The sequence below is a fragment of the Chironomus tepperi genome, unplaced genomic scaffold, assembly GCF_022539635.2.
Source record: "Chironomus tepperi strain 1889 unplaced genomic scaffold, CSIRO-AGI_Ctep_v1 contig_176, whole genome shotgun sequence".
NCBI classification, from domain to species: Eukaryota; Metazoa; Arthropoda; class Insecta; order Diptera; family Chironomidae; genus Chironomus; species Chironomus tepperi.
In genome coordinates this window covers 1,100,917-1,126,009 of record NW_027226298.1, presented here as the reverse complement: position 1 = coordinate 1,126,009, position 25,093 = coordinate 1,100,917, and the positions used below count along the sequence as shown (strand labels likewise).

Below are 25,093 nucleotides of genomic sequence, written 5' to 3'. Positions count from 1 at the left end.
ACACTAACTGTGGTTTGTGGTTGCTTGTTCTGTTCTTGAACTGTGACAATTTCAGTGATTTCTTGTTTCTTGCCAACCTTCTTCTTAATCACACGTTTCTTGATTGATTTCTCAGGAGTTTGTTCCTCAGTAACAACTTCACTGATCTTAACATCATCAGGAACTTCCTCGACAGTTTTCTTTGTCTTAAGTTTCTTCATCTTATCTTCTGCAATTTCTTCGATCTCATCAAGTGGAACATCCATTTCGACAACACTAACTGTGGTTTGTGGTTGCTTGTTCTGTTCTTGAACTGTGACAATTTCAGTGATTTCTTGTTTCTTGCCAACCTTCTTCTTAATCACACGTTTCTTGATTGATTTCTCAGGAGTTTGTTCCTCAGTAACAACTTCACTGATCTTAACATCATCAGGAACTTCCTCGACAGTTTTCTTTGTCTTAAGTTTCTTCATCTTATCTTCTGCAATTTCTTCGATCTCATCAAGTGGAACGTCCATTTCGACAACACTAACTGTGGTTTGTGGTTGCTTGTTCTGTTCTTGAACTGTGACAATTTCAGTGATTTCTTGTTTCTTGCCAACCTTCTTCTTAATCACACGTTTCTTGATTGATTTCTCAGGAGTTTGTTCCTCAGTAACAACTTCACTGATCTTAACATCATCAGGAACTTCCTCGACAGTTTTCTTTGTCTTAAGTTTCTTCATCTTATCTTCTGCAATTTCTTCGATCTCATCAAGTGGAACGTCCATTTCGACAACACTAACTGTGGTTTGTGGTTGCTTGTTCTGTTCTTGAACTGTGACAATTTCAGTGATTTCTTGTTTCTTGCCAACCTTCTTCTTAATCACACGTTTCTTGATTGATTTCTCAGGAGTTTGTTCCTCAGTAACAACTTCACTGATCTTAACATCATCAGGAACTTCCTCGACAGTTTTCTTTGTCTTAAGTTTCTTCATCTTATCTTCTGCAATTTCTTCGATCTCATCAAGTGGAACGTCCATTTCGACAACACTAACTGTGGTTTGTGGTTGCTTGTTCTGTTCTTGAACTGTGACAATTTCAGTGATTTCTTGTTTCTTGCCAACCTTCTTCTTAATCACACGTTTCTTGATTGATTTCTCAGGAGTTTGTTCCTCAGTAACAATTTCACTGATCTTAACATCATCAGGAACTTCCTCGACAGTTTTCTTTGTCTTAAGTTTCTTCATCTTATCTTCTGCAATTTCTTCGATCTCATCAAGTGGAACGTCCATTTCGACAACACTAACTGTGGTTTGTGGTTGCTTGTTCTGTTCTTGAACTGTGACAATTTCAGTGATTTCTTGTTTCTTGCCAACCTTCTTCTTAATCACACGTTTCTTGATTGATTTCTCAGGAGTTTGTTCCTCAGTAACAATTTCACTGATCTTAACATCATCAGGAACTTCCTCGACAGTTTTCTTTGTCTTAAGTTTCTTCATCTTATCTTCTGCAATTTCTTCGATCTCATCAAGTGGAACGTCCATTTCGACAACACTAACTGTGGTTTGTGGTTGCTTGTTCTGTTCTTGAACTGTGACAATTTCAGTGATTTCTTGTTTCTTGCCAACCTTCTTCTTAATCACACGTTTCTTGATTGATTTCTCAGGAGTTTGTTCCTCAGTAACAACTTCACTGATCTTAACATCATCAGGAACTTCCTCGACAGTTTTCTTTGTCTTAAGTTTCTTCATCTTATCTTCTGCAATTTCTTCGATCTCATCAAGTGGAACGTCCATTTCGACAACACTAACTGTGGTTTGTGGTTGCTTGTTCTGTTCTTGAACTGTGACAATTTCAGTGATTTCTTGTTTCTTGCCAACCTTCTTCTTAATCACACGTTTCTTGATTGATTTCTCAGGAGTTTGTTCCTCAGTAACAACTTCACTGATCTTAACATCATCAGGAACTTCCTCGACAGTTTTCTTTGTCTTAAGTTTCTTCATCTTATCTTCTGCAATTTCTTCGATCTCATCAAGTGGAACGTCCATTTCGACAACACTAACTGTGGTTTGTGGTTGCTTGTTCTGTTCTTGAACTGTGACAATTTCAGTGATTTCTTGTTTCTTGCCAACCTTCTTCTTAATCACACGTTTCTTGATTGATTTCTCAGGAGTTTGTTCCTCAGTAACAATTTCACTGATCTTAACATCATCAGGAACTTCCTCGACAGTTTTCTTTGTCTTAAGTTTCTTCATCTTATCTTCTGCAATTTCTTCGATCTCATCAAGTGGAACATCCATTTCGACAACACTAACTGTGGTTTGTGGTTGCTTGTTCTGTTCTTGAACTGTGACAATTTCAGTGATTTCTTGTTTCTTGCCAACCTTCTTCTTAATCACACGTTTCTTGATTGATTTCTCAGGAGTTTGTTCCTCAGTAACAACTTCACTGATCTTAACATCATCAGGAACTTCCTCGACAGTTTTCTTTGTCTTAAGTTTCTTCATCTTATCTTCTGCAATATCTTCGATTTCATCAAGTGGAATATCCATTTCGACAACGCTAACTGTGGTTTGTGGTTGCTTGTTCTGTTCTTGAACTGTGACAATTTCAGTGATTTCTTGTTTCTTGCCAACCTTCTTCTTAATCACACGTTTCTTGATTGATTTCTCAGGAGTTTGTTCCTCAGTAACAATTTCACTGATCTTAACATCATCAGGAACTTCCTCGACAGTTTTCTTTGTCTTAAGTTTCTTCATCTTATCTTCTGCAATTTCTTCGATCTCATCAAGTGGAACGTCCATTTCGACAACACTAACTGTGGTTTGTGGTTGCTTGTTCTGTTCTTGAACTGTGACAATTTCAGTGATTTCTTGTTTCTTGCCAACCTTCTTCTTAATCACACGTTTCTTGATTGATTTCTCAGGAGTTTGTTCCTCAGTAACAATTTCACTGATCTTAACATCATCAGGAACTTCCTCGACAGTTTTCTTTGTCTTAAGTTTCTTCATCTTATCTTCTGCAATTTCTTCGATCTCATCAAGTGGAACATCCATTTCGACAACACTAACTGTGGTTTGTGGTTGCTTGTTCTGTTCTTGAACTGTGACAATTTCAGTGATTTCTTGTTTCTTGCCAACCTTCTTCTTAATCACACGTTTCTTGATTGATTTCTCAGGAGTTTGTTCCTCAGTAACAACTTCACTGATCTTAACATCATCAGGAACTTCCTCGACAGTTTTCTTTGTCTTAAGTTTCTTCATCTTATCTTCTGCAATTTCTTCGATCTCATCAAGTGGAATATCCATTTCGACAACGCTAACTGTGGTTTGTGGTTGCTTGTTCTGTTCTTGAACTGTGACAATTTCAGTGATTTCTTGTTTCTTGCCAACCTTCTTCTTAATCACACGTTTCTTGATTGATTTCTCAGGAGTTTGTTCCTCAGTAACAATTTCACTGATCTTAACATCATCAGGAACTTCCTCGACAGTTTTCTTTGTCTTAAGTTTCTTCATCTTATCTTCTGCAATTTCTTCGATCTCATCAAGTGGAATATCCATTTCGACAACGCTAACTGTGGTTTGTGGTTGCTTGTTCTGTTCTTGAACTGTGACAATTTCAGTGATTTCTTGTTTCTTGCCAACCTTCTTCTTAATCACACGTTTCTTGATTGATTTCTCAGGAGTTTGTTCCTCAGTAACAATTTCACTGATCTTAACATCATCAGGAACTTCCTCGACAGTTTTCTTTGTCTTAAGTTTCTTCATCTTATCTTCTGCAATTTCTTCGATCTCATCAAGTGGAACGTCCATTTCGACAACACTAACTGTGGTTTGTGGTTGCTTGTTCTGTTCTTGAACTGTGACAATTTCAGTGATTTCTTGTTTCTTGCCAACCTTCTTCTTAATCACACGTTTCTTGATTGATTTCTCAGGAGTTTGTTCCTCAGTAACAATTTCACTGATCTTAACATCATCAGGAACTTCCTCGACAGTTTTCTTTGTCTTAAGTTTCTTCATCTTATCTTCTGCAATTTCTTCGATCTCATCAAGTGGAACGTCCATTTCGACAACACTAACTGTGGTTTGTGGTTGCTTGTTCTGTTCTTGAACTGTGACAATTTCAGTGATTTCTTGTTTCTTGCCAACCTTCTTCTTAATCACACGTTTCTTGATTGATTTCTCAGGAGTTTGTTCCTCAGTAACAATTTCACTGATCTTAACATCATCAGGAACTTCCTCGACAGTTTTCTTTGTCTTAAGTTTCTTCATCTTATCTTCTGCAATTTCTTCGATCTCATCAAGTGGAACTCCATTTCGACAACACTAACTGTGGTTTGTGGTTGCTTGTTCTGTTCTTGAACTGTGACAATTTCAGTGATTTCTTGTTTCTTGCCAACCTTCTTCTTAATCACACGTTTCTTGATTGATTTCTCAGGAGTTTGTTCCTCAGTAACAATTTCACTGATCTTAACATCATCAGGAACTTCCTCGACAGTTTTCTTTGTCTTAAGTTTCTTCATCTTATCTTCTGCAATTTCTTCGATCTCATCAAGTGGAACGCTCCATTTCGACAACACTAACTGTGGTTTGTGGTTGCTTGTTCTGTTCTTGAACTGTGACAATTTCAGTGATTTCTTGTTTCTTGCCAACCTTCTTCTTAATCACACGTTTCTTGATTGATTTCTCAGGAGTTTGTTCCTCAGTAACAATTTCACTGATCTTAACATCATCAGGAACTTCCTCGACAGTTTTCTTTGTCTTAAGTTTCTTCATCTTATCTTCTGCAATTTCTTCGATTTCATCAAGTGGAATATCCATTTCGACAACGCTAACTGTGGTTTGTGGTTGCTTGTTCTGTTCTTGAACTGTGACAATTTCAGTGATTTCTTGTTTCTTGCCAACCACGTTTTCTTAATCACACGTTTCTTGATTGATTTCTCAGGAGTTTGTTCCTCAGTAACAATTTCACTGATCTTAACATCATCAGGAACTTCCTCGACAGTTTTCTTTGTCTTAAGTTTCTTCATCTTATCTTCTGCAATATCTTCGATTTCATCAAGTGGAATATCCATTTCGACAACGCTAACTGTGGTTTGTGGTTGCTTGTTCTGTTCTTGAACTGTGACAATTTCAGTGATTTCTTGTTTCTTGCCAACCTTCTTCTTAATCACACGTTTCTTGATTGATTTCTCAGGAGTTTGTTCCTCAGTAACAATTTCACTGATCTTAACATCATCAGGAACTTCCTCGACAGTTTTCTTTGTCTTAAGTTTCTTCATCTTATCTTCTGCAATATCTTCGATTTCTTCAAGTGGAATGTCCATTTCAGACAACTAACTGTGGTTTCAGGTTGCTTGTTCTCTTCTTGGACTGTGACAATTTCAGTGAACTTCTTGTTTCTTGCCAGCACGTTCTTCTTAATTGTGCGTCTCTTCACCGTCTTTTCGGGTGTGCTCTCTTCAGTAATAATTTCATGGATCTTAACATCTGATGGAGTTTCGACAATTGACAATTTGTCTCTTTTCTTCGATCTTACGCTTAGGCATAATATCGGAGATTTCTTCAATTGGTGTCTCATTTCAGTGACACTAACGGTTGTCTCAGGTTGCTTATTTTCTTCTTGGACTGTGACAATTTCGACAACTTCTTGTTTCTTGCCAGCACGTTTTCTAATTGTGCGTCTCTTCACCGTCTTTTCGGGTGTGCTCTCTTCAGAAATAATTTCATGGATCTTAACTTCTGATGGAGTTTCAACAATTGACAATTTGCTCTTTTCACCGAGCTCACGCTTAGGCATAATATCGGAGATTTCTTCAATTGGTGTCTCATTTCAGTGACACTAACGGTTGTCTCAGGTTGCTTATTTTCTTCTTGGACTGTGACAATTTCGACAACTTCTTGTTTCTTGCCAGCACGTTTTCTAATTGTGCGTCTCTTCACCGTCTTTTCGGGTGTGCTCTCTTCAGAAATAATTTCATGGATCTTAACTTCTGATGGAGTTTCAACAATTGACAATTTGCTCTTTTCACCGAGTTCACGCTTAGGCATAATATCGGAGATTTCTTCGATTGGTGTCTCAAATTCAGTGACACTAACGGTTGTCTCAGGTTGCTTATTTTCTTCTTGGACTGTGACAATTTCGACAACTTCTTGTTTCTTGCCAGCACGTTTTCTAATTGTGCGTCTCTTCACCGTCTTTTCATGGATCTTAACTTCTGGGTGTGCTCTTTTCACTTCAGAAATAGTATTTCATGGATTTTAACTTAACAATTCTGATGGAGTTTCACCGTACAAATTGACAAGTTTTTGCTCTTTTCACCGAGCTCACGCTTAGGCATAATATCGGAGATTTCTTCGATTGGTGTCTCAAATTCAGTGACACTAACGGTTGTCTCAGGTTGCTTATTTTCTTCTTGGACTGTGACAATTTCGACAACTTCTTGTTTCTTGCCAGCACGTTTTCTAATTGTGCGTCTCTTCACCGTCTTTTCGGGTGTGCTCTCTTCAGAAATAATTTCATGGATCTTAACTTCTGATGGAGTTTCAACAATTGACAATTTGCTCTTTTCACCGAGCTCACGCTTAGGCATAATATCGGAGATTTCTTCATCGGTTGGTGTCTCAAATTCAGTGACACTAACGGTTGTCTCAGGTTGCTTATTTTCTTCTTGGACTGTGACAATTTCGACAACTTCTTGTTTCTTGCCAGCACGTTTTCTAATTGTGCGTCTCTTCACCGTCTTTTCGGGTGTGCTCTCTTCAGAAATAATTTCATGGATCTTAACTTCTGATGGAGTTTCAACAATTGACAATTTGCTCTTTTCACCGAGCTCACGCTTAGGCATAATATCGGAGATTTCTTCGATTGGTGTCTCAAATTCAGTGACACTAACGGTTGTCTCAGGTTGCTTATTTTCTTCTTGGACTGTGACAATTTCGACAACTTCTTGTTTCTTGCCAGCACGTTTTCTAATTGTGCGTCTCTTCACCGTCTTTTCGGGTGTGCTCTCTTCAGAAATAATTTCATGGATCTTAACTTCTGATGGAGTTTCAACAATTGACAATTTGCTCTTTTCACCGAGCTCACGCTTAGGCATAATATCGGAGATTTCTTCGATTGGTGTCTCAAATTCAGTGACACTAACGGTTGTCTCAGGTTGCTTATTTTCTTCTTGGACTGTGACAATTTCGACAACTTCTTGTTTCTTGCCAGCACGTTTTCTAATTGTGCGTCTCTTCACCGTCTTTTCGGGTGTGCTCTCTTCAGAAATAATTTCATGGATCTTAACTTCTGATGGAGTTTCAACAATTGACAATTTGCTCTTTTCACCGAGCTCACGCTTAGGCATAATATCGGAGATTTCTTCGATTGGTGTCTCAAATTCAGTGACACTAACGGTTGTCTCAGGTTGCTTATTTTCTTCTTGGACTGTGACAATTTCGACAACTTCTTGTTTCTTGCCAGCACGTTTTCTAATTGTGCGTCTCTTCACCGTCTTTTCGGGTGTGCTCTCTTCAGAAATAATTTCATGGATCTTAACTTCTGATGGAGTTTCAACAATTGACAATTTGCTCTTTTCACCGAGTTCACGCTTAGGCATAATATCGGAGATTTCTTCGATTGGTGTCTCAAATTCAGTGACACTAACGGTTGTCTCAGGTTGCTTATTTTCTTCTTGGACTGTGACAATTTCGACAACTTCTTGTTTCTTGCCAGCACGTTTTCTAATTGTGCGTCTCTTCACCGTCTTTTCGGGTGTGCTCTCTTCAGAAATAATTTCATGGATCTTAACTTCTGATGGAGTTTCAACAATTGACAATTTGCTCTTTTCACCGAGCTCACGCTTAGGCATAATATCGGAGATTTCTTCGATTGGTGTCTCATATTCAGTGACACTAACGGTTGTCTCAGGTTGCTTATTTTCTTCTTGGACTGTGACAATTTCGACAACTTCTTGTTTCTTGCCAGCACGTTTTCTAATTGTGCGTCTCTTCACCGTCTTTTCGGGTGTGCTCTCTTCAGAAATAATTTCATGGATCTTAACTTCTGATGGAGTTTCAACAATTGACAATTTGCTCTTTTCACCGAGTTCACGCTTAGGCATAATATCGGAGATTTCTTCGATTGGTGTCTCAAATTCAGTGACACTAACGGTTGTCTCAGGTTGCTTATTTTCTTCTTGGACTGTGACAATTTCGACAACTTCTTGTTTCTTGCCAGCACGTTTTCTAATTGTGCGTCTCTTCACCGTCTTTTCGGGTGTGCTCTCTTCAGAAATAATTTCATGGATCTTAACTTCTGATGGAGTTTCAACAATTGACAATTTGCTCTTTTCACCGAGCTCACGCTTAGGCATAATATCGGAGATTTCTTCAATTGGTGTCTCATATTCAGTGACACTAACGGTTGTCTCAGGTTGCTTATTTTCTTCTTGGACTGTGACAATTTCGACAACTTCTTGTTTCTTGCCAGCACGTTTTCTAATTGTGCGTCTCTTCACCGTCTTTTCGGGTGTGCTCTCTTCAGAAATAATTTCATGGATCTTAACTTCTGATGGAGTTTCAACAATTGACAATTTGCTCTTTTCACCGAGCTCACGCTTAGGCATAATATCGGAGATTTCTTCAATTGGTGTCTCATATTCAGTGACACTAACGGTTGTCTCAGGTTGCTTATTTTCTTCTTGGACTGTGACAATTTCGACAACTTCTTGTTTCTTGCCAGCACGTTTTCTAATTGTGCGTCTCTTCACCGTCTTTTCGGGTGTGCTCTCTTCAGAAATAATTTCATGGATCTTAACTTCTGATGGAGTTTCAACAATTGACAATTTGCTCTTTTCACCGAGCTCACGCTTAGGCATAATATCGGAGATTTCTTCAATTGGTGTCTCATATTCAGTGACACTAACGGTTGTCTCAGGTTGCTTATTTTCTTCTTGGACTGTGACAATTTCGACAACTTCTTGTTTCTTGCCAGCACGTTTTCTAATTGTGCGTCTCTTCACCGTCTTTTCGGGTGTGCTCTCTTCAGAAATAATTTCATGGATCTTAACTTCTGATGGAGTTTCAACAATTGACAATTTGCTCTTTTCACCGAGCTCACGCTTAGGCATAATATCGGAGATTTCTTCAATTGGTGTCTCATATTCAGTGACACTAACGGTTGTCTCAGGTTGCTTATTTTCTTCTTGGACTGTGACAATTTCGACAACTTCTTGTTTCTTGCCAGCACGTTTTCTAATTGTGCGTCTCTTCACCGTCTTTTCGGGTGTGCTCTCTTCAGAAATAATTTCATGGATCTTAACTTCTGATGGAGTTTCAACAATTGACAATTTGCTCTTTTCACCGAGCTCACGCTTAGGCATAATATCGGAGATTTCTTCAATTGGTGTCTCATATTCAGTGACACTAACGGTTGTCTCAGGTTGCTTATTTTCTTCTTGGACTGTGACAATTTCGACAACTTCTTGTTTCTTGCCAGCACGTTTTCTAATTGTGCGTCTCTTCACCGTCTTTTCGGGTGTGCTCTCTTCAGAAATAATTTCATGGATCTTAACTTCTGATGGAGTTTCAACAATTGACAATTTGCTCTTTTCACCGAGCTCACGCTTAGGCATAATATCGGAGATTTCTTCGATTGGTGTCTCATATTCAGTGACACTAACGGTTGTCTCAGGTTGCTTATTTTCTTCTTGGACTGTGACAATTTCGACAACTTCTTGTTTCTTGCCAGCACGTTTTCTAATTGTGCGTCTCTTCACCGTCTTTTCGGGTGTGCTCTCTTCAGAAATAATTTCATGGATCTTAACTTCTGATGGAGTTTCAACAATTGACAATTTGCTCTTTTCACCGAGCTCACGCTTAGGCATAATATCGGAGATTTCTTCAATTGGTGTCTCATATTCAGTGACACTAACGGTTGTCTCAGGTTGCTTATTTTCTTCTTGGACTGTGACAATTTCGACAACTTCTTGTTTCTTGCCAGCACGTTTTCTAATTGTGCGTCTCTTCACCGTCTTTTCGGGTGTGCTCTCTTCAGAAATAATTTCATGGATCTTAACTTCTGATGGAGTTTCAACAATTGACAATTTGCTCTTTTCACCGAGCTCACGCTTAGGCATAATATCGGAGATTTCTTCGATTGGTGTCTCATATTCAGTGACACTAACGGTTGTCTCAGGTTGCTTATTTTCTTCTTGGACTGTGACAATTTCGACAACTTCTTGTTTCTTGCCAGCACGTTTTCTAATTGTGCGTCTCTTCACCGTCTTTTCGGGTGTGCTCTCTTCAGAAATAATTTCATGGATCTTAACTTCTGATGGAGTTTCAACAATTGACAATTTGCTCTTTTCACCGAGCTCACGCTTAGGCATAATATCGGAGATTTCTTCAATTGGTGTCTCATATTCAGTGACACTAACGGTTGTCTCAGGTTGCTTATTTTCTTCTTGGACTGTGACAATTTCGACAACTTCTTGTTTCTTGCCAGCACGTTTTCTAATTGTGCGTCTCTTCACCGTCTTTTCGGGTGTGCTCTCTTCAGAAATAATTTCATGGATCTTAACTTCTGATGGAGTTTCAACAATTGACAATTTGCTCTTTTCACCGAGCTCACGCTTAGGCATAATATCGGAGATTTCTTCGATTGGTGTCTCATATTCAGTGACACTAACGGTTGTCTCAGGTTGCTTATTTTCTTCTTGGACTGTGACAATTTCGACAACTTCTTGTTTCTTGCCAGCACGTTTTCTAATTGTGCGTCTCTTCACCGTCTTTTCGGGTGTGCTCTCTTCAGAAATAATTTCATGGATCTTAACTTCTGATGGAGTTTCAACAATTGACAATTTGCTCTTTTCACCGAGCTCACGCTTAGGCATAATATCGGAGATTTCTTCGATTGGTGTCTCAATTCAGTGACACTAACGGTTGTCTCAGGTTGCTTATTTTCTTCTTGGACTGTGACAATTTCGACAACTTCTTGTTTCTTGCCAGCACGTTTTCTAATTGTGCGTCTCTTCACCGTCTTTTCGGGTGTGCTCTCTTCAGAAATAATTTCATGGATCTTAACTTCTGATGGAGTTTCAACAATTGACAATTTGCTCTTTTCACCGAGCTCACGCTTAGGCATAATATCGGAGATTTCTTCGATTGGTGTCTCATATTCAGTGACACTAACGGTTGTCTCAGGTTGCTTATTTTCTTCTTGGACTGTGACAATTTCGACAACTTCTTGTTTCTTGCCAGCACGTTTTCTAATTGTGCGTCTCTTCACCGTCTTTTCGGGTGTGCTCTCTTCAGAAATAATTTCATGGATCTTAACTTCTGATGGAGTTTCAACAATTGACAATTTGCTCTTTTCACCGAGCTCACGCTTAGGCATAATATCGGAGATTTCTTCAATTGGTGTCTCATATTCAGTGACACTAACGGTTGTCTCAGGTTGCTTATTTTCTTCTTGGACTGTGACAATTTCGACAACTTCTTGTTTCTTGCCAGCACGTTTTCTAATTGTGCGTCTCTTCACCGTCTTTTCGGGTGTGCTCTCTTCAGAAATAATTTCATGGATCTTAACTTCTGATGGAGTTTCAACAATTGACAATTTGCTCTTTTCACCGAGCTCACGCTTAGGCATAATATCGGAGATTTCTTCAATTGGTGTCTCATATTCAGTGACACTAACGGTTGTCTCAGGTTGCTTATTTTCTTCTTGGACTGTGACAATTTCGACAACTTCTTGTTTCTTGCCAGCACGTTTTCTAATTGTGCGTCTCTTCACCGTCTTTTCGGGTGTGCTCTCTTCAGAAATAATTTCATGGATCTTAACTTCTGATGGAGTTTCAACAATTGACAATTTGCTCTTTTCACCGAGCTCACGCTTAGGCATAATATCGGAGATTTCTTCAATTGGTGTCTCATATTCAGTGACACTAACGGTTGTCTCAGGTTGCTTATTTTCTTCTTGGACTGTGACAATTTCGACAACTTCTTGTTTCTTGCCAGCACGTTTTCTAATTGTGCGTCTCTTCACCGTCTTTTCGGGTGTGCTCTCTTCAGAAATAATTTCATGGATCTTAACTTCTGATGGAGTTTCAACAATTGACAATTTGCTCTTTTCACCGAGCTCACGCTTAGGCATAATATCGGAGATTTCTTCAATTGGTGTCTCATATTCAGTGACACTAACGGTTGTCTCAGGTTGCTTATTTTCTTCTTGGACTGTGACAATTTCGACAACTTCTTGTTTCTTGCCAGCACGTTTTCTAATTGTGCGTCTCTTCACCGTCTTTTCGGGTGTGCTCTCTTCAGAAATAATTTCATGGATCTTAACTTCTGATGGAGTTTCAACAATTGACAATTTGCTCTTTTCACCGAGCTCACGCTTAGGCATAATATCGGAGATTTCTTCGATTGGTGTCTCATATTCAGTGACACTAACGGTTGTCTCAGGTTGCTTATTTTCTTCTTGGACTGTGACAATTTCGACAACTTCTTGTTTCTTGCCAGCACGTTTTCTAATTGTGCGTCTCTTCACCGTCTTTTCGGGTGTGCTCTCTTCAGAAATAATTTCATGGATCTTAACTTCTGATGGAGTTTCAACAATTGACAATTTGCTCTTTTCACCGAGCTCACGCTTAGGCATAATATCGGAGATTTCTTCAATTGGTGTCTCATATTCAGTGACACTAACGGTTGTCTCAGGTTGCTTATTTTCTTCTTGGACTGTGACAATTTCGACAACTTCTTGTTTCTTGCCAGCACGTTTTCTAATTGTGCGTCTCTTCACCGTCTTTTCGGGTGTGCTCTCTTCAGAAATAATTTCATGGATCTTAACTTCTGATGGAGTTTCCACAATTGACAATTTGCTCTTTTCACCGAGCTCACGCTTAGGCATAATATCGGAGATTTCTTCAATTGGTGTCTCATATTCAGTGACACTAACGGTTGTCTCAGGTTGCTTATTTTCTTCTTGGACTGTGACAATTTCGACAACTTCTTGTTTCTTGCCAGCACGTTTTCTAATTGTGCGTCTCTTCACCGTCTTTTCGGGTGTGCTCTCTTCAGAAATAATTTCATGGATCTTAACTTCTGATGGAGTTTCCACAATTGACAATTTGCTCTTTTCACCGAGCTCACGCTTAGGCATAATATCGGAGATTTCTTCAATTGGTGTCTCATATTCAGTGACACTAACGGTTGTCTCAGGTTGCTTATTTTCTTCTTGGACTGTGACAATTTCGACAACTTCTTGTTTCTTGCCAGCACGTTTTCTAATTGTGCGTCTCTTCACCGTCTTTTCGGGTGTGCTCTCTTCAGAAATAATTTCATGGATCTTAACTTCTGATGGAGTTTCCACAATTGACAATTTGCTCTTTTCACCGAGCTCACGCTTAGGCATAATATCGGAGATTTCTTCAATTGGTGTCTCATATTCAGTGACACTAACGGTTGTCTCAGGTTGCTTATTTTCTTCTTGGACTGTGACAATTTCGACAACTTCTTGTTTCTTGCCAGCACGTTTTCTAATTGTGCGTCTCTTCACCGTCTTTTCGGGTGTGCTCTCTTCAGAAATAATTTCATGGATCTTAACTTCTGATGGAGTTTCCACAATTGACAATTTGCTCTTTTCACCGAGCTCACGCTTAGGCATAATATCGGAGATTTCTTCAATTGGTGTCTCATATTCAGTGACACTAACGGTTGTCTCAGGTTGCTTATTTTCTTCTTGGACTGTGACAATTTCGACAACTTCTTGTTTCTTGCCAGCACGTTTTCTAATTGTGCGTCTCTTCACCGTCTTTTCGGGTGTGCTCTCTTCAGAAATAATTTCATGGATCTTAACTTCTGATGGAGTTTCAACAATTGACAATTTGCTCTTTTCACCGAGCTCACGCTTAGGCATAATATCGGAGATTTCTTCAATTGGTGTCTCATATTCAGTGACACTAACGGTTGTCTCAGGTTGCTTATTTTCTTCTTGGACTGTGACAATTTCGACAACTTCTTGTTTCTTGCCAGCACGTTTTCTAATTGTGCGTCTCTTCACCGTCTTTTCGGGTGTGCTCTCTTCAGAAATAATTTCATGGATCTTAACTTCTGATGGAGTTTCCACAATTGACAATTTGCTCTTTTCACCGAGCTCACGCTTAGGCATAATATCGGAGATTTCTTCGATTGGTGTCTCAAATTCAGTGACACTAACGGTTGTTTCAGGTTGCTTATTTTCTTCTTGGACTGTGACAATTTCGACAACTTCTTGTTTCTTGCCAGCACGTTTTCTAATTGTGCGTCTCTTCACCGTCTTTTCGGGTGTGCTCTCTTCAGAAATAATTTCATGGATCTTAACTTCTGATGGAGTTTCCACAATTGACAATTTGCTCTTTTCACCGAGCTCACGCTTAGGCATAATATCGGAGATTTCTTCGATTGGTGTCTCATATTCAGTGACACTAACGGTTGTCTCAGGCTGTTCATTTTCTTTTTTGACTGTAATTATTTTAGTAATTTCTTTCTTGTTTCCTTGTGTTTTTGTGATGACTCTTGTTTGTATTGATTTATCTTGTGTACTTTCGTCGATAATTTTTTCTTGAATATTTATTTCTTCTGGTATTTTTGTTACTGTAAAGTTGCTGTTGTCCCCTAATACTCTTTTTGGATTAAAGTATTCTTCATCAATATCAAGCTTTGGAATTTCAATTCCTTTCTGTTCCCCTATTAATTTCCCTTCACCCTTTCGTGATCTTTTATTTTGATTTCTCAACAAACTTAAATTATTTAAAAGTGTATTGTGTGTGTGTGTGTTTTGTGTGTGTGTGTTTTGTGTATTTGTGTATTGTGTGTGTGTGTTTTGTGTATCTGTTAATTGTACAATATTTCTATATTACTACCATGAATTTTTTATCATGTTTAGAGAAGTAGTATATCTAATAAAACACAACTCAATGTTAGTTTTTAAAAAGGAACAAAATTTTGTATTTTTTTATTTTCTATTCGTGCATTAATTTTATAAGCTTTATGTTTTTACCTTGTTTTTTTTGCGCAAACATTAATTTTTTGACATTTTTATAAATACATTTATAATTTGGTTTTGAAAGCTAACCTTTAAATCCATCTAAATTTTGGACTTTTGTATGTACTGTTTTTTCCAAATAATTTGAAATTATTAAAAGTAAAAAAGAAATTAAGCTGTTATTTGTGCTTGTTATAAAATTGGGATATAAAATATATTAATAAATAAATAATTCATAATTACATTTTTTAAATTTTTTTAAAAATATAAGCTTTTCAATGATCTAGAAAATTAGTTAATTAATTAAAGAAAAGTAGTAAGGAGGGTTTATGTTAATATTTTAAGCATGTTATACCTCAGACGCTTGATTTTTCCAGCTTGTAAAATCTTCAGGCTTAATTGACATAATTAATTCATCAGCTTTTGCTCTTTTCTCTTCAATCATTTTTAAGAATGCCCTAAAACCAACAGAAGCGACAAAACTTTCATCAATCTCATGTTCATTCTTTTCGGACATAATTTCAGACACGATTGTGTCATGACCCTCCCTTTCTAAAACTTGAACAAGTGCCGATTGTGATTCGGTCTTTTGAAGATTTGGAAATTGATTAGCTTGAAATAGTTTCTGAATGTCACTGGTTGAGAGGCCACTTTGAAGCATAAAACTAACTGTTGCCAATTCCTTAACTGACTCTTCCTCTTTACCGAAATTTTTGCCACTAATTTTTGATAAAATTTCACTAACTTCTTTAGAATTTTTAAGATCATTAATGTCTTTTAAATCATTAATTGTTATTGTCGTGTGACATGTTTTATGTTCAACTTCACTAATAAATGTTTCTTCTGTTTCCTGAACATAAATCTCTTCTGTTTTTGTGATTGTCAATTCCGAAGATTCATCAAAATTACGACTTATTCTTTGCGGTGCTTTTACAATTTTTCTCTTAAAAGTCGCTGAAGCATCAACGCTATTATTCCCAATAACTTTACTACTTTTTGATGACTTTTTACTCGAACGGACAGTCGCTTCCACATTAACGCTACTCGTCATCTTCCCATCGGTTCCTTTCGCAATTCTTCTCATCTTTTTTGTCTTCTTTTCAGACTTTTTACGACCCTCATCATCATCAAGTGCTGAGAAAGCTTCAATCAATTTGCCTCTGGTTGTTACATCGCCAGCATCATTCATTGCTTTACAGATGTAGTAGCCATAGTCTTCACGTTCTACACATCTGATTATTAAGGTACTCTTTACCTCATTTGTTAATATCCTAAACTTTTCGCCATTAATTAAAGCATGGTTATTGTGATACCAAACAATTGCTATAAAGTCATTAAAGCTTAGTTTATTATTTGATTAAATAATGAAAAAAAGACTTTACAAACCTGGTGGCGGATTGCCACTGAATGTACATTTGAATTTAACTCTATCGCCTTCTAATGCTCTGATATTTTTCAACTCATGTAAAAAGCCAGGCAATGCATAAGCAGCTGTAATTTTTGTTTTGGGTTTGTTTGTTTTGTTTAAAAGCAAAATTGTTAATAAGCAATAAGCAACAATACTTAAAAGTAATATCTGTTTAGTCTTCAAATCCAAATGAGAAAAAGTGTGATTTTTGATAATTTTGATTCCAAAAAAATAGTAAATAATTTTGTCTTACTTATAATTTCAGTGTTTTTAAATACACATGTGTAAGTTGAATTATATCAACAAGTTATAGTATGTAGCATTATTTTTCCATTAACATCAATGATGTTAATTATTACAGAAATGTGTAAGTGATGTTTAAGTAATAAATAGATAATATAAATTTATAATTAATTTACCTTGTAAAGCTTCTTGCATTTCCTCCATTTGAGACACCCATTCTGGTTTACGGTAGTCCTTGGTTCCGACGATTTCTAGAAAATTTGTATTAAAAGTTCAAATGTCAATGCATTGAAGGAAGTAATGATTTACATATAAATTAACATAAAAGTAATGAAAAACAATGATTTGAGCGATAAAATATATAAACAAAGGAAGTAAACAGATATGGGAAATTTGTGCTGCAAATCTTTTAAAATTCTCTGAAAAAATTCTTTATTAAAATATCCTAAAAACCTTAAAAAATCTAATTTTACCTTCGACGACGAATTGAGTGATTGTCTCAGCAACTCCAACTGAATTAAATGCCTCGAATTTAATTTCTCCAGTATCATCTGGATAGACGTCATTGATGATCAAAATCGATGTTCCATCATCCAAATTCTCAATTTGGAATTCATCTGATGGAATAATTTCCTCTCCAGCTTTCATCCATTTTACTTGTGGCTTTGGATGACCGATGACTTTAACTTCGAATTTAATCATTTCCTTGTCGTATGAAACGGTGACTTTTGGTAGTTCTTTGATGATTGTTGGTGCAAATGGTGTTACGCTCTCCTCGAACTAAAATATTTGGATTAATTAGATTTTTTGGAAGTGATATTCAAAAAAGTTAGAGTCTGATGGGAATTGAACTTAGATTTGAGGTATATTTTCAAATGATGGACAATTTTATGCTTGACAGGACAGATTTTTATTTGACTGTTTATACGTCTAGTTCTAATAAGTTAATTACCTTCTCCAATAAATCTTCCTCAGATCCACTTTGAAGTGTTGGTGCAGTGATTTCTGAATCTTGAATATACTCGTAAGCTGCAAAATTAATGATCAATTAAAATATTTTATTTTAACAATTTTGCAACAACAATGGAAATTCAAATAAAAATTTCATGGCCTACTATGCCATAAAAATTCATTTTCATTTCCATGTTTGCTATGATTATTAATCTGTATATTAATATAAATATAATATTTTTCTGAATGGAAGGAAAGCAAGGATTAATGAGTTTATAAATGATAAAGCAACAAAAGATAAATAAGACTTCCGCCGATTTCCAAGTTAGAATTTTCATCTGTCAACTCCTTACCGTCAACAGTGACGAAGCATCTTGTAACAGCCTCTCCAATTGTATTTTTCGCAATACAAACATATTCACCAGCATCTTCTGGAAAGACTTCCTTAATCGTGAGTGTACAAAGTCCAGAATTATCTTGTTGTGTGAAAATGTCATTTGATACTTTAACAACATCGCCGTCGTGTTGCCACTCGACTTTTGGTCTTGGTGATCCTTGAACTTTGGCAGTCAAGACTAATTTATCACCATCCATAATACGCACAGATTCAGCCTTTTCCGTGAATCTGGGTGAGATGAATTCCATAACTTCTTCTGTTTCAAATGGCTCAATAATATTAACAGTTGCTGTTGATGTAACTGAGCCGGCAACATTTTCAGCACGACATGTGTAGGAACCAATATGTGTCTTGGCAAATGTCTCAATAATAAGAATGGATTTATTTTCAGTTGTTGCAATTCGGGTTTCGTGTGAGGATACAATTGGTGTATTATTATAGAACCATTGGAAGGACGCAGTTGGGTACGATGATACTGTTGCTTCAAGAATAACACATTCAGATTCAGCAACAGTCTTAGGTACCAATGGTTCAATGAATTGAGGTGCTTTAACCTCACTTTCTGTTTCTGAGACCATAACAGATCCAGAGGATTTAGCCTCACCAGCTTTATTAGTGACTATAATCTCATATTTACCACCATTCTTTCTATTTACGTTACGAATTTCTAATCGACTTGTATACTCATGTGTCTCAATGATTGTATTTTCATCTTTAATAATTTCCTTTCCGTTCTTAATCCATTTAATCTTTGGAACTGGAAGGCCATCATAATTACATGTAAATACAAGTGTTGAAGAATTTTTAACAACTTGAGCTTGCAACGGAGTCAATATTTTTGGTGCACGAACTTCAGCCTTCTTTTCAATAATTATAGACTGAATGAAAACATTAGCTTTACCAATAGCCTTGCCAAAATCATTTTCAGCCTTAATTGTATAATTAACTGGAACATTTGTTTCTGGATTATAAACTTCCAATGAAACATATCCAGTCTCTTCATCATAAATAGTCTGAACATCATCATTAGGGACAATTTCAGTATCTTCTTTATACCATTTGACAATTGGCGTAGGTAAACCATGAACTTGACATGTAACAATAGCTTTATCTTTATCTTCTGGTACTGTAATTTTGAGTGGCGTAATAAATGATGGGGCAATTCCGGTCTCTTCGGGTTCTATAAATGTACATAGGGAAATTTGTTTATCAAATATTTTATTAAGTGTTCGAGACAATTTAATGACAGATCTAATGAATAAGGCAGGAGGAAAGGATGATTCAGATATTTTTTTGTGTATGTGTGTGTGTGCTTAAAAAAAGTTTATAAAACCAAAAAATACGTGAGATTAATTATAAGATCAAACCATTTACCTTGTACGATTACATTAGTTCTTGATGTAGCAACACCGCCTGGATTGATTGCTTGACATGTATAAATGCCAATGTCTTTTGGTTGAACATGCTTAATGATCAATGAGACATTGTGCTTCTCAGCAGTCATTACATAACGTTCAGAATTAGAAAGTTCAGTTTCATTGAAGAACCATTTGATGTCTGGGAATGGATTACCATCAACTTCACCTTTAAGCATGACGGGTTCTTCTGGCTGTGAAATAACTGGTTGAAGCTTCTGGACGAACTTTGGTGGCTTGATGTTGGCAACAGTTGTTTTGATTTGAGATTTCTCCAAGAGTGACTTGCTGCTGATTTGCAACTTTGATTCTCTAATTTGCTTCTCTTCGATGAGTTTCTCGTCTGCTTCTCTGTGGATTCCTTCCAAAATTCTCTTTTGTGAAATGATTTCAAGATCTGGAATTGGACGACTGTCATCGAATCGGAGTTCTTTCTTGAGTCTGTGGACAGCTTGTGATGATGTTGTGACTTGAGTTTCCTTCTTAAACTCTTCAGTTTCTTCGTATTCTTCTTGTCTTTCAGGTTCTCGTGTTCTTGATGGTTTCTTAATGCTTGGCTTAAGTGAAATTTGTTCAACTGCTAAGTTATCCTCATAGGCATCCAAAGTTTCATCATTTGAGTCTGATGTGATTTCGATTGTGCTCAATTCTTCTCTGAAAGCTACATGCTTTTCTTTCTTTGTTTTTTGTGGCTCTGGTTTTGGTTCGATGATAGCTGGAATTTCAGGAACAACTTCTTCTTCCTCTTCTTTAGGTTCTTCATGTTTTGGCTTCTTCTTCTTCTTTTTCTTCTTTTCTTTCTCCTTAACAGGCTCTTCGAACTCATCTTCAGGTAATTCTTCAGCCTCAATGTCTTCTTCGGGTTGAATTTCCAATTCCTCAATTTCCTCAGGTTCTTCTTCCTCTTGTTTTTGAGGTATTGGTTTAAGTGTAATCTCTTCAGGTTTAACTTCTTCTTTGGGTGCCTTCTTTGGAATCGGTTTGAGTTTGATCTCTTCTTTAGGCTCCTCTGGTAATGGATGTCTTTTACCAGTTGGCCATTTCTTCTCATCTGGAACCTCTTCTTCTGTTGCCTTCTTACCACGTCTCCATGGTGTTGGTACAGGTTGTTCTTCAGGTTTAACCTCTTCAACTTCTGGAACAGGCATTGGTTCCTGAGGAACTTGTTCCTTGTCAGCCTTCTCCTTCTTGCCTCTTCTCCATGGAGTTGTTTGAACTTCCTCTTGTTCAGGTAGTTCAACATCCTTAATTGGAGCTGGCTTGAACTTGATTTCTTCTGGTTCAGTTGGTTTCTCCTCAACTGGTTTCTTTGGTATTGGTTTGAGTGTGATTTCTTCAGGTTTCTTCTCTTCCTCTGGTGCCTTTCTTGGGATTGGCTTAAGCTTAATCTCCTCTTTAGGCTCCTCTGGCAATGGATGACGTTTGCCAGTTGGCCATTTCTTTTCATCAGGAACCTCCTCTTCTGTTGCCTTCTTGCCACGTCTCCATGGTGTTGGAACAGGTTGTTCTTCTGGTTTAATCTCCTCAACTTCTGGAACAGGCATTGGTTCCTGAGGAACTTGTTCCTTGTCAGCCTTCTCCTTCTTGCCTCTTCTCCATGGAGTTGTTTGAACTTCCTCTTGTTCAGGCAGTTCGACATCCTTAATTGGAGCTGGTTTGAACTTGATTTCTTCTGGTTCAGTTGGTTTCTCTTCAACTGGTTTCTTTGGTATTGGTTTAAGTGTGATTTCTTCAGGTTTCTTCTCTTCCTCTGGTGCCTTTCTTGGGATTGGCTTAAGCTTAATCTCCTCTTTAGGCTCCTCTGGTAATGGATGACGTTTACCAGTTGGCCATTTCTTTTCGTCTGGAACCTCCTCTTCTGTTGCCTTCTTGCCACGTCTCCATGGTGTTGGTACAGGTTGTTCTTCGGGTTTGGTTTCCTCGACTTCTGGAACAGGCATTGGTTCTTGAGGAACTTGCTCCTTCTCAGCCTTCTCCTTCTTGCCTCTTCTCCATGGAGTAGTTTGAACTTCTTCTTGTTCAGGTAGTTCAACATCCTTAATTGGAGCTGGTTTGAACTTGATTTCTTCTGGTTCGGTTGGTTTCTCTTCAACTGGTTTTTTCGGTATTGGCTTGAGTGTAATCTCTTCAGGTTTCTTTTCTTCTTCAGGAATCTTTCTTGGGATTGGCTTGAGTTTGATTTCCTCTTTTGGCTCTTCTGGCAATGGATGACGTTTACCAGTTGGCCATTTCTTCTCATCAGGAACCTCCTCTTCTGTTGCCTTTTTGCCGCGTCTCCATGGTGTTGGAACAGGTTGTTCTTCTGGCTTAGTTTCTTCAACTTCTGGAACAGGCATTGGTTCTTGTGGAACTTGTTCCTTTTCAGCCTTCTCCTTCTTTCCTCTTCTCCATGGAGTTGTTTGAACTTCCTCTTGTTCAGGTAGTTCAACATCTTTAACTGGAGCTGGTTTAAGTGTAACCTCTTCAGGTTTCTTTTCTTCTTCAGGTGCTTTCTTAGGGATTGGTTTAAGAGTGACTTCTTCCTTTGGCTCTTCTGGTAATGGATGACGCTTTCCTGTTGGCCATTTCTTTTCTTCAGGTTCTTCCTCTTTTGGTTTCTCTTTCTTACCACGTCTCCATGGAGTTGGTTGAACTTCTTCTTCTTTAGGTTGTTCAACTTCTTTGATTGGAGTTGGTTTGAACTCAATTTCTTCAGGTTCACTTGGTTTCTCTTCGATTGGTTTCTTAGGTATTGGCTTAAGTGTAACCTCTTCAGGCTTTTGTTCTTCCTTTTGAGGAATCTTTCTAGGAATTGGCTTAAGCTTGACTTCTTCTTTTGGTTCTTCTGGAAGTGGATGGCGTTTACCTGTTGGCCATTTCTTGTCATCAGGAACTTCTTCCTCAGTGGCTTTTTCTTTCTTACCGCGTCTCCATGGAGCTGGTGCAGGTTGTTCTTCAGTCTTTGTTTCTTCGACTTCTGCAACAGGCTTAGGTTCAACTAAGTCCTTGTCTGCCTTCTCCTTTTTGCCACGTCTCCATGGTGTTGGTGTTGGTTGCTCTTCTGTTGTTGATTCCTCAACTTCAGCAACTGATTGTGGCTGCTTTTCAACCAAATCTTCGTCAGCTGTTTCTTTCTTACCACGTCTCCATGCTACTGGCTTCAATGGCTCTTCTTGCTTCTCAATTTCTTCTTTTTGTGCGACACCAAGAAGTGATGAATCTTCTTCAATATGATATTGAGCTTTTGATGTATCATCAGTTTTGGGTACTTGGTAATCAATAATTTCTCCAACTTCTGATGTAACATCTTTAATGTCTGGCTTAATATATTTTAAGTCGACTTTTTCTAATTCAACCTTTTCGATTTCCGTCTTTTGAATCTTTGTTGGCTTCAATTCGACATTTTCGAGCTTTTCTTTCTCAACTTGTTTAGTAACTCGGTCAGTCTTCTTCAATTGAACTTGTTTGTTCCATGGAACAGCTTCTTGTGGCTTTTCAACTTCAACTGGCTTGGCTTGTTCCTTTTTGGGACCTCGTTTCCACATTACTGGAGCTGGTTGTTCTGTTTCTTCAACTTCTTCTTGTTTTGGTTCTAAAATTGTGCTGTCTTCTTCAGTTTTGTAAGGTTCAACCTCTTTTGGTTGTTCCTTCTTCTTCTCACCACGTTTCCACATTACTGGAACAAGCTTCTCTTCCTCTTCTGTCTCTTCTTTCTTTTTGATGTCGAGAAGATTAGTGTCTTCAGTGACTTGGTATGGTTCTTTAGTTTCTTCCTTTGGTTGTTCCTTCTTCTTTTCACCGCGTTTCCACATGACTGGGACGAGTTCTTCTTTTTTCTCAGTCTCAGTCTCTTCCTTCCTTTGGACATCCAAGAGATTAATGTCCTCTGTTTCTTGGTATGGCTGTTTAGTTTCTTCTTTAGGTTGTTCCTTCTTTCTTTCACCACGTTTCCACATGACTGGAACAAGCTCTTCCTTCTTCTCAGTCTCTTCCTTCCTTTGAACATCAAGAAGGTTTGTATCTTCTGTGACTTGATAAGGTTGCTTGGATTCTTCAGTTGGTTTTTCCTTCTTCTTTTCACCACGTTTCCACATAACTGGAGTGAGTTTTTCTTGCTCATCAACATCTTCTCTCTTATCAACTTTCAGAATATTTGAGTCATCTAAAGTCTGATACTTCTGTTTAAGTCGTTCCTGCTCTTCAATCTCTTCTCTACGTCTGATTTCAAGCAGGTTTGTATCTTCTTCAGTTTGATAAATTTCTTTACGAGTTCTTCGTGTAGTCTCTTCAGTTTCCTCAATCTCTTCCTCAGTTGTGTCTGTGACTTCACGTCTACGATGTTTCAAGTCAACCTTTTCTAATTCAGTCTTCTGAATATCAGATTTATGAATTTTAGATGGCTTAAGTTCAACAGTCTCAAGGGTTTCCTTTTCAGCTTGCTTAGTTTGTCTTGGTGTCTTTTTAAGTTGAACAACTTCTTCAGTCCATGGTTTGCCTTTTTTGACTTGTCGCCAAGGAAGTGTCTCATCACCGATGACAAGAACATCTGAGTCATATTGTCCACCTGATGTCTTTTTGAAAGTCGTTTCAGTTGTTGATTCATCATGTTCGGTTGTTTGAAGGGTCGATGAATCAATAATATCTGTCGATTTACGGTCTGTATGTGTTATTTTGTCTACTGACACTCGCTTCAAAATCGTTTTGTGTTCTGTAAAAATTAAGATTTAGAAGACACATTTAGCAATAGATTCATTTGATCGTTAAAGTGATTTGTCATCACTGTCGATACTACACACAAAAAAAAGAGTAAGCATTTAATGATTAAGATGTATGATGATGAAAGCGAAAACGAAAAGTTGAAACATTTTACTCAATTTTTTTTTTAATTTTACAAATTCTCATTTGCACACGAGATGCTTGGCTATTTTTTTCCTTCTTTACTCATTTCGTTTTTTTCTACCGAAGATGATGAATAAAAAAAGCTATTTTTAGAAGAAGAAAAGAAAATTTTTTATTTTCATGAAAAGTAAGTATGACGCATCAATTTTGTAGTGGTCTCATGGTGGTTTTTAACAAATGTCCGAGTGCCTGCTTAGTACTTGAGTATTATTCACGCTTTTAATTAGAAATATATTCATTTTCACATTAAAACTCTGACCGCAAGTCATAAAGTATAAAATTTTTTAAGGTTAGATGCAAAAATTCACACATTTTCTCGGTGTTCGTGAAAAATTTTAATTGAAAACTTCTTATTCGTGATTATATTCGTGAAAAAAAAATCATCATTACTTTACTTTTATAATAAGAAAAATGCGTCATATGTCGCGGATGATTCGATAATTTTCGTACTTTTGTCGCTTCTTCTTACTTTTCTCTCAATAGCAAACGCCAAAAGATTTTTTTCAGTTTACAACCTGTTTTCATAGCATCCAGACAACAAAAAGAAAATAAAAAGTAGTGATTTAGGTGACGGTGGTGTTGTTAATTAGAAGAAAAATAAATTTGAAATTTTGTAATATCAAAAAAATTCGTGTTTTGCTTTATTTTGTTATCAAAAAAATCAGCCAAAAAAACAATTAAAAATAAATAAAAAATTAACACTAAAAACATACAAAATAATAAATATTAAAATACAGTAACTAGTAAGTATGTTACAAAATGAATGAATTTGCTATATTCAAATATTATTCATGATATATAAAAAGGTATGAAAAATATGATGACAAATAA

The 25,093-nt window shown here is 37.2% G+C and overlaps 3 protein-coding genes across 3 annotated transcripts in view; all 3 read right to left on the bottom strand.

Moving 5' to 3' along the window:
- LOC139089257 (titin-like) overlaps positions 1-25,093 on the bottom strand; it is a 76,815-nt gene that overhangs the window by 24,254 nt on the left and 27,468 nt on the right. The window contains 5 exon segments of the mRNA XM_070638726.1: positions 16,798-16,872; positions 17,095-17,401; positions 17,574-17,650; positions 17,926-19,149; positions 19,344-24,071. Of these exon segments, the coding sequence (XP_070494827.1) occupies positions 16,798-16,872; positions 17,095-17,401; positions 17,574-17,650; positions 17,926-19,149; positions 19,344-24,071 (6,411 nt within the window).
- On the bottom strand, positions 4,611-14,865 carry LOC139089190 (titin-like). Its single transcript, XM_070638654.1, has 6 exons — positions 14,846-14,865; positions 10,888-14,725; positions 6,256-10,831; positions 5,808-6,196; positions 5,368-5,751; positions 4,611-5,296 (listed from the first exon to the last, which is right to left on the bottom strand). Exons 1-6 carry the CDS (start codon positions 14,863-14,865, stop codon positions 4,733-4,735), a joined length of 9,771 nt encoding a protein of 3,256 aa, XP_070494755.1. The 3' UTR covers positions 4,611-4,732.
- On the bottom strand, positions 15,288-16,701 carry LOC139089189 (titin-like). The gene is made up of 3 exons (XM_070638653.1): positions 16,683-16,701; positions 16,357-16,626; positions 15,288-16,293 (listed from the first exon to the last, which is right to left on the bottom strand). The coding sequence occupies exons 1-3, from the start codon at positions 16,699-16,701 to the stop codon at positions 15,320-15,322; spliced, it is 1,263 nt and encodes a 420-aa protein (XP_070494754.1). The 3' UTR covers positions 15,288-15,319.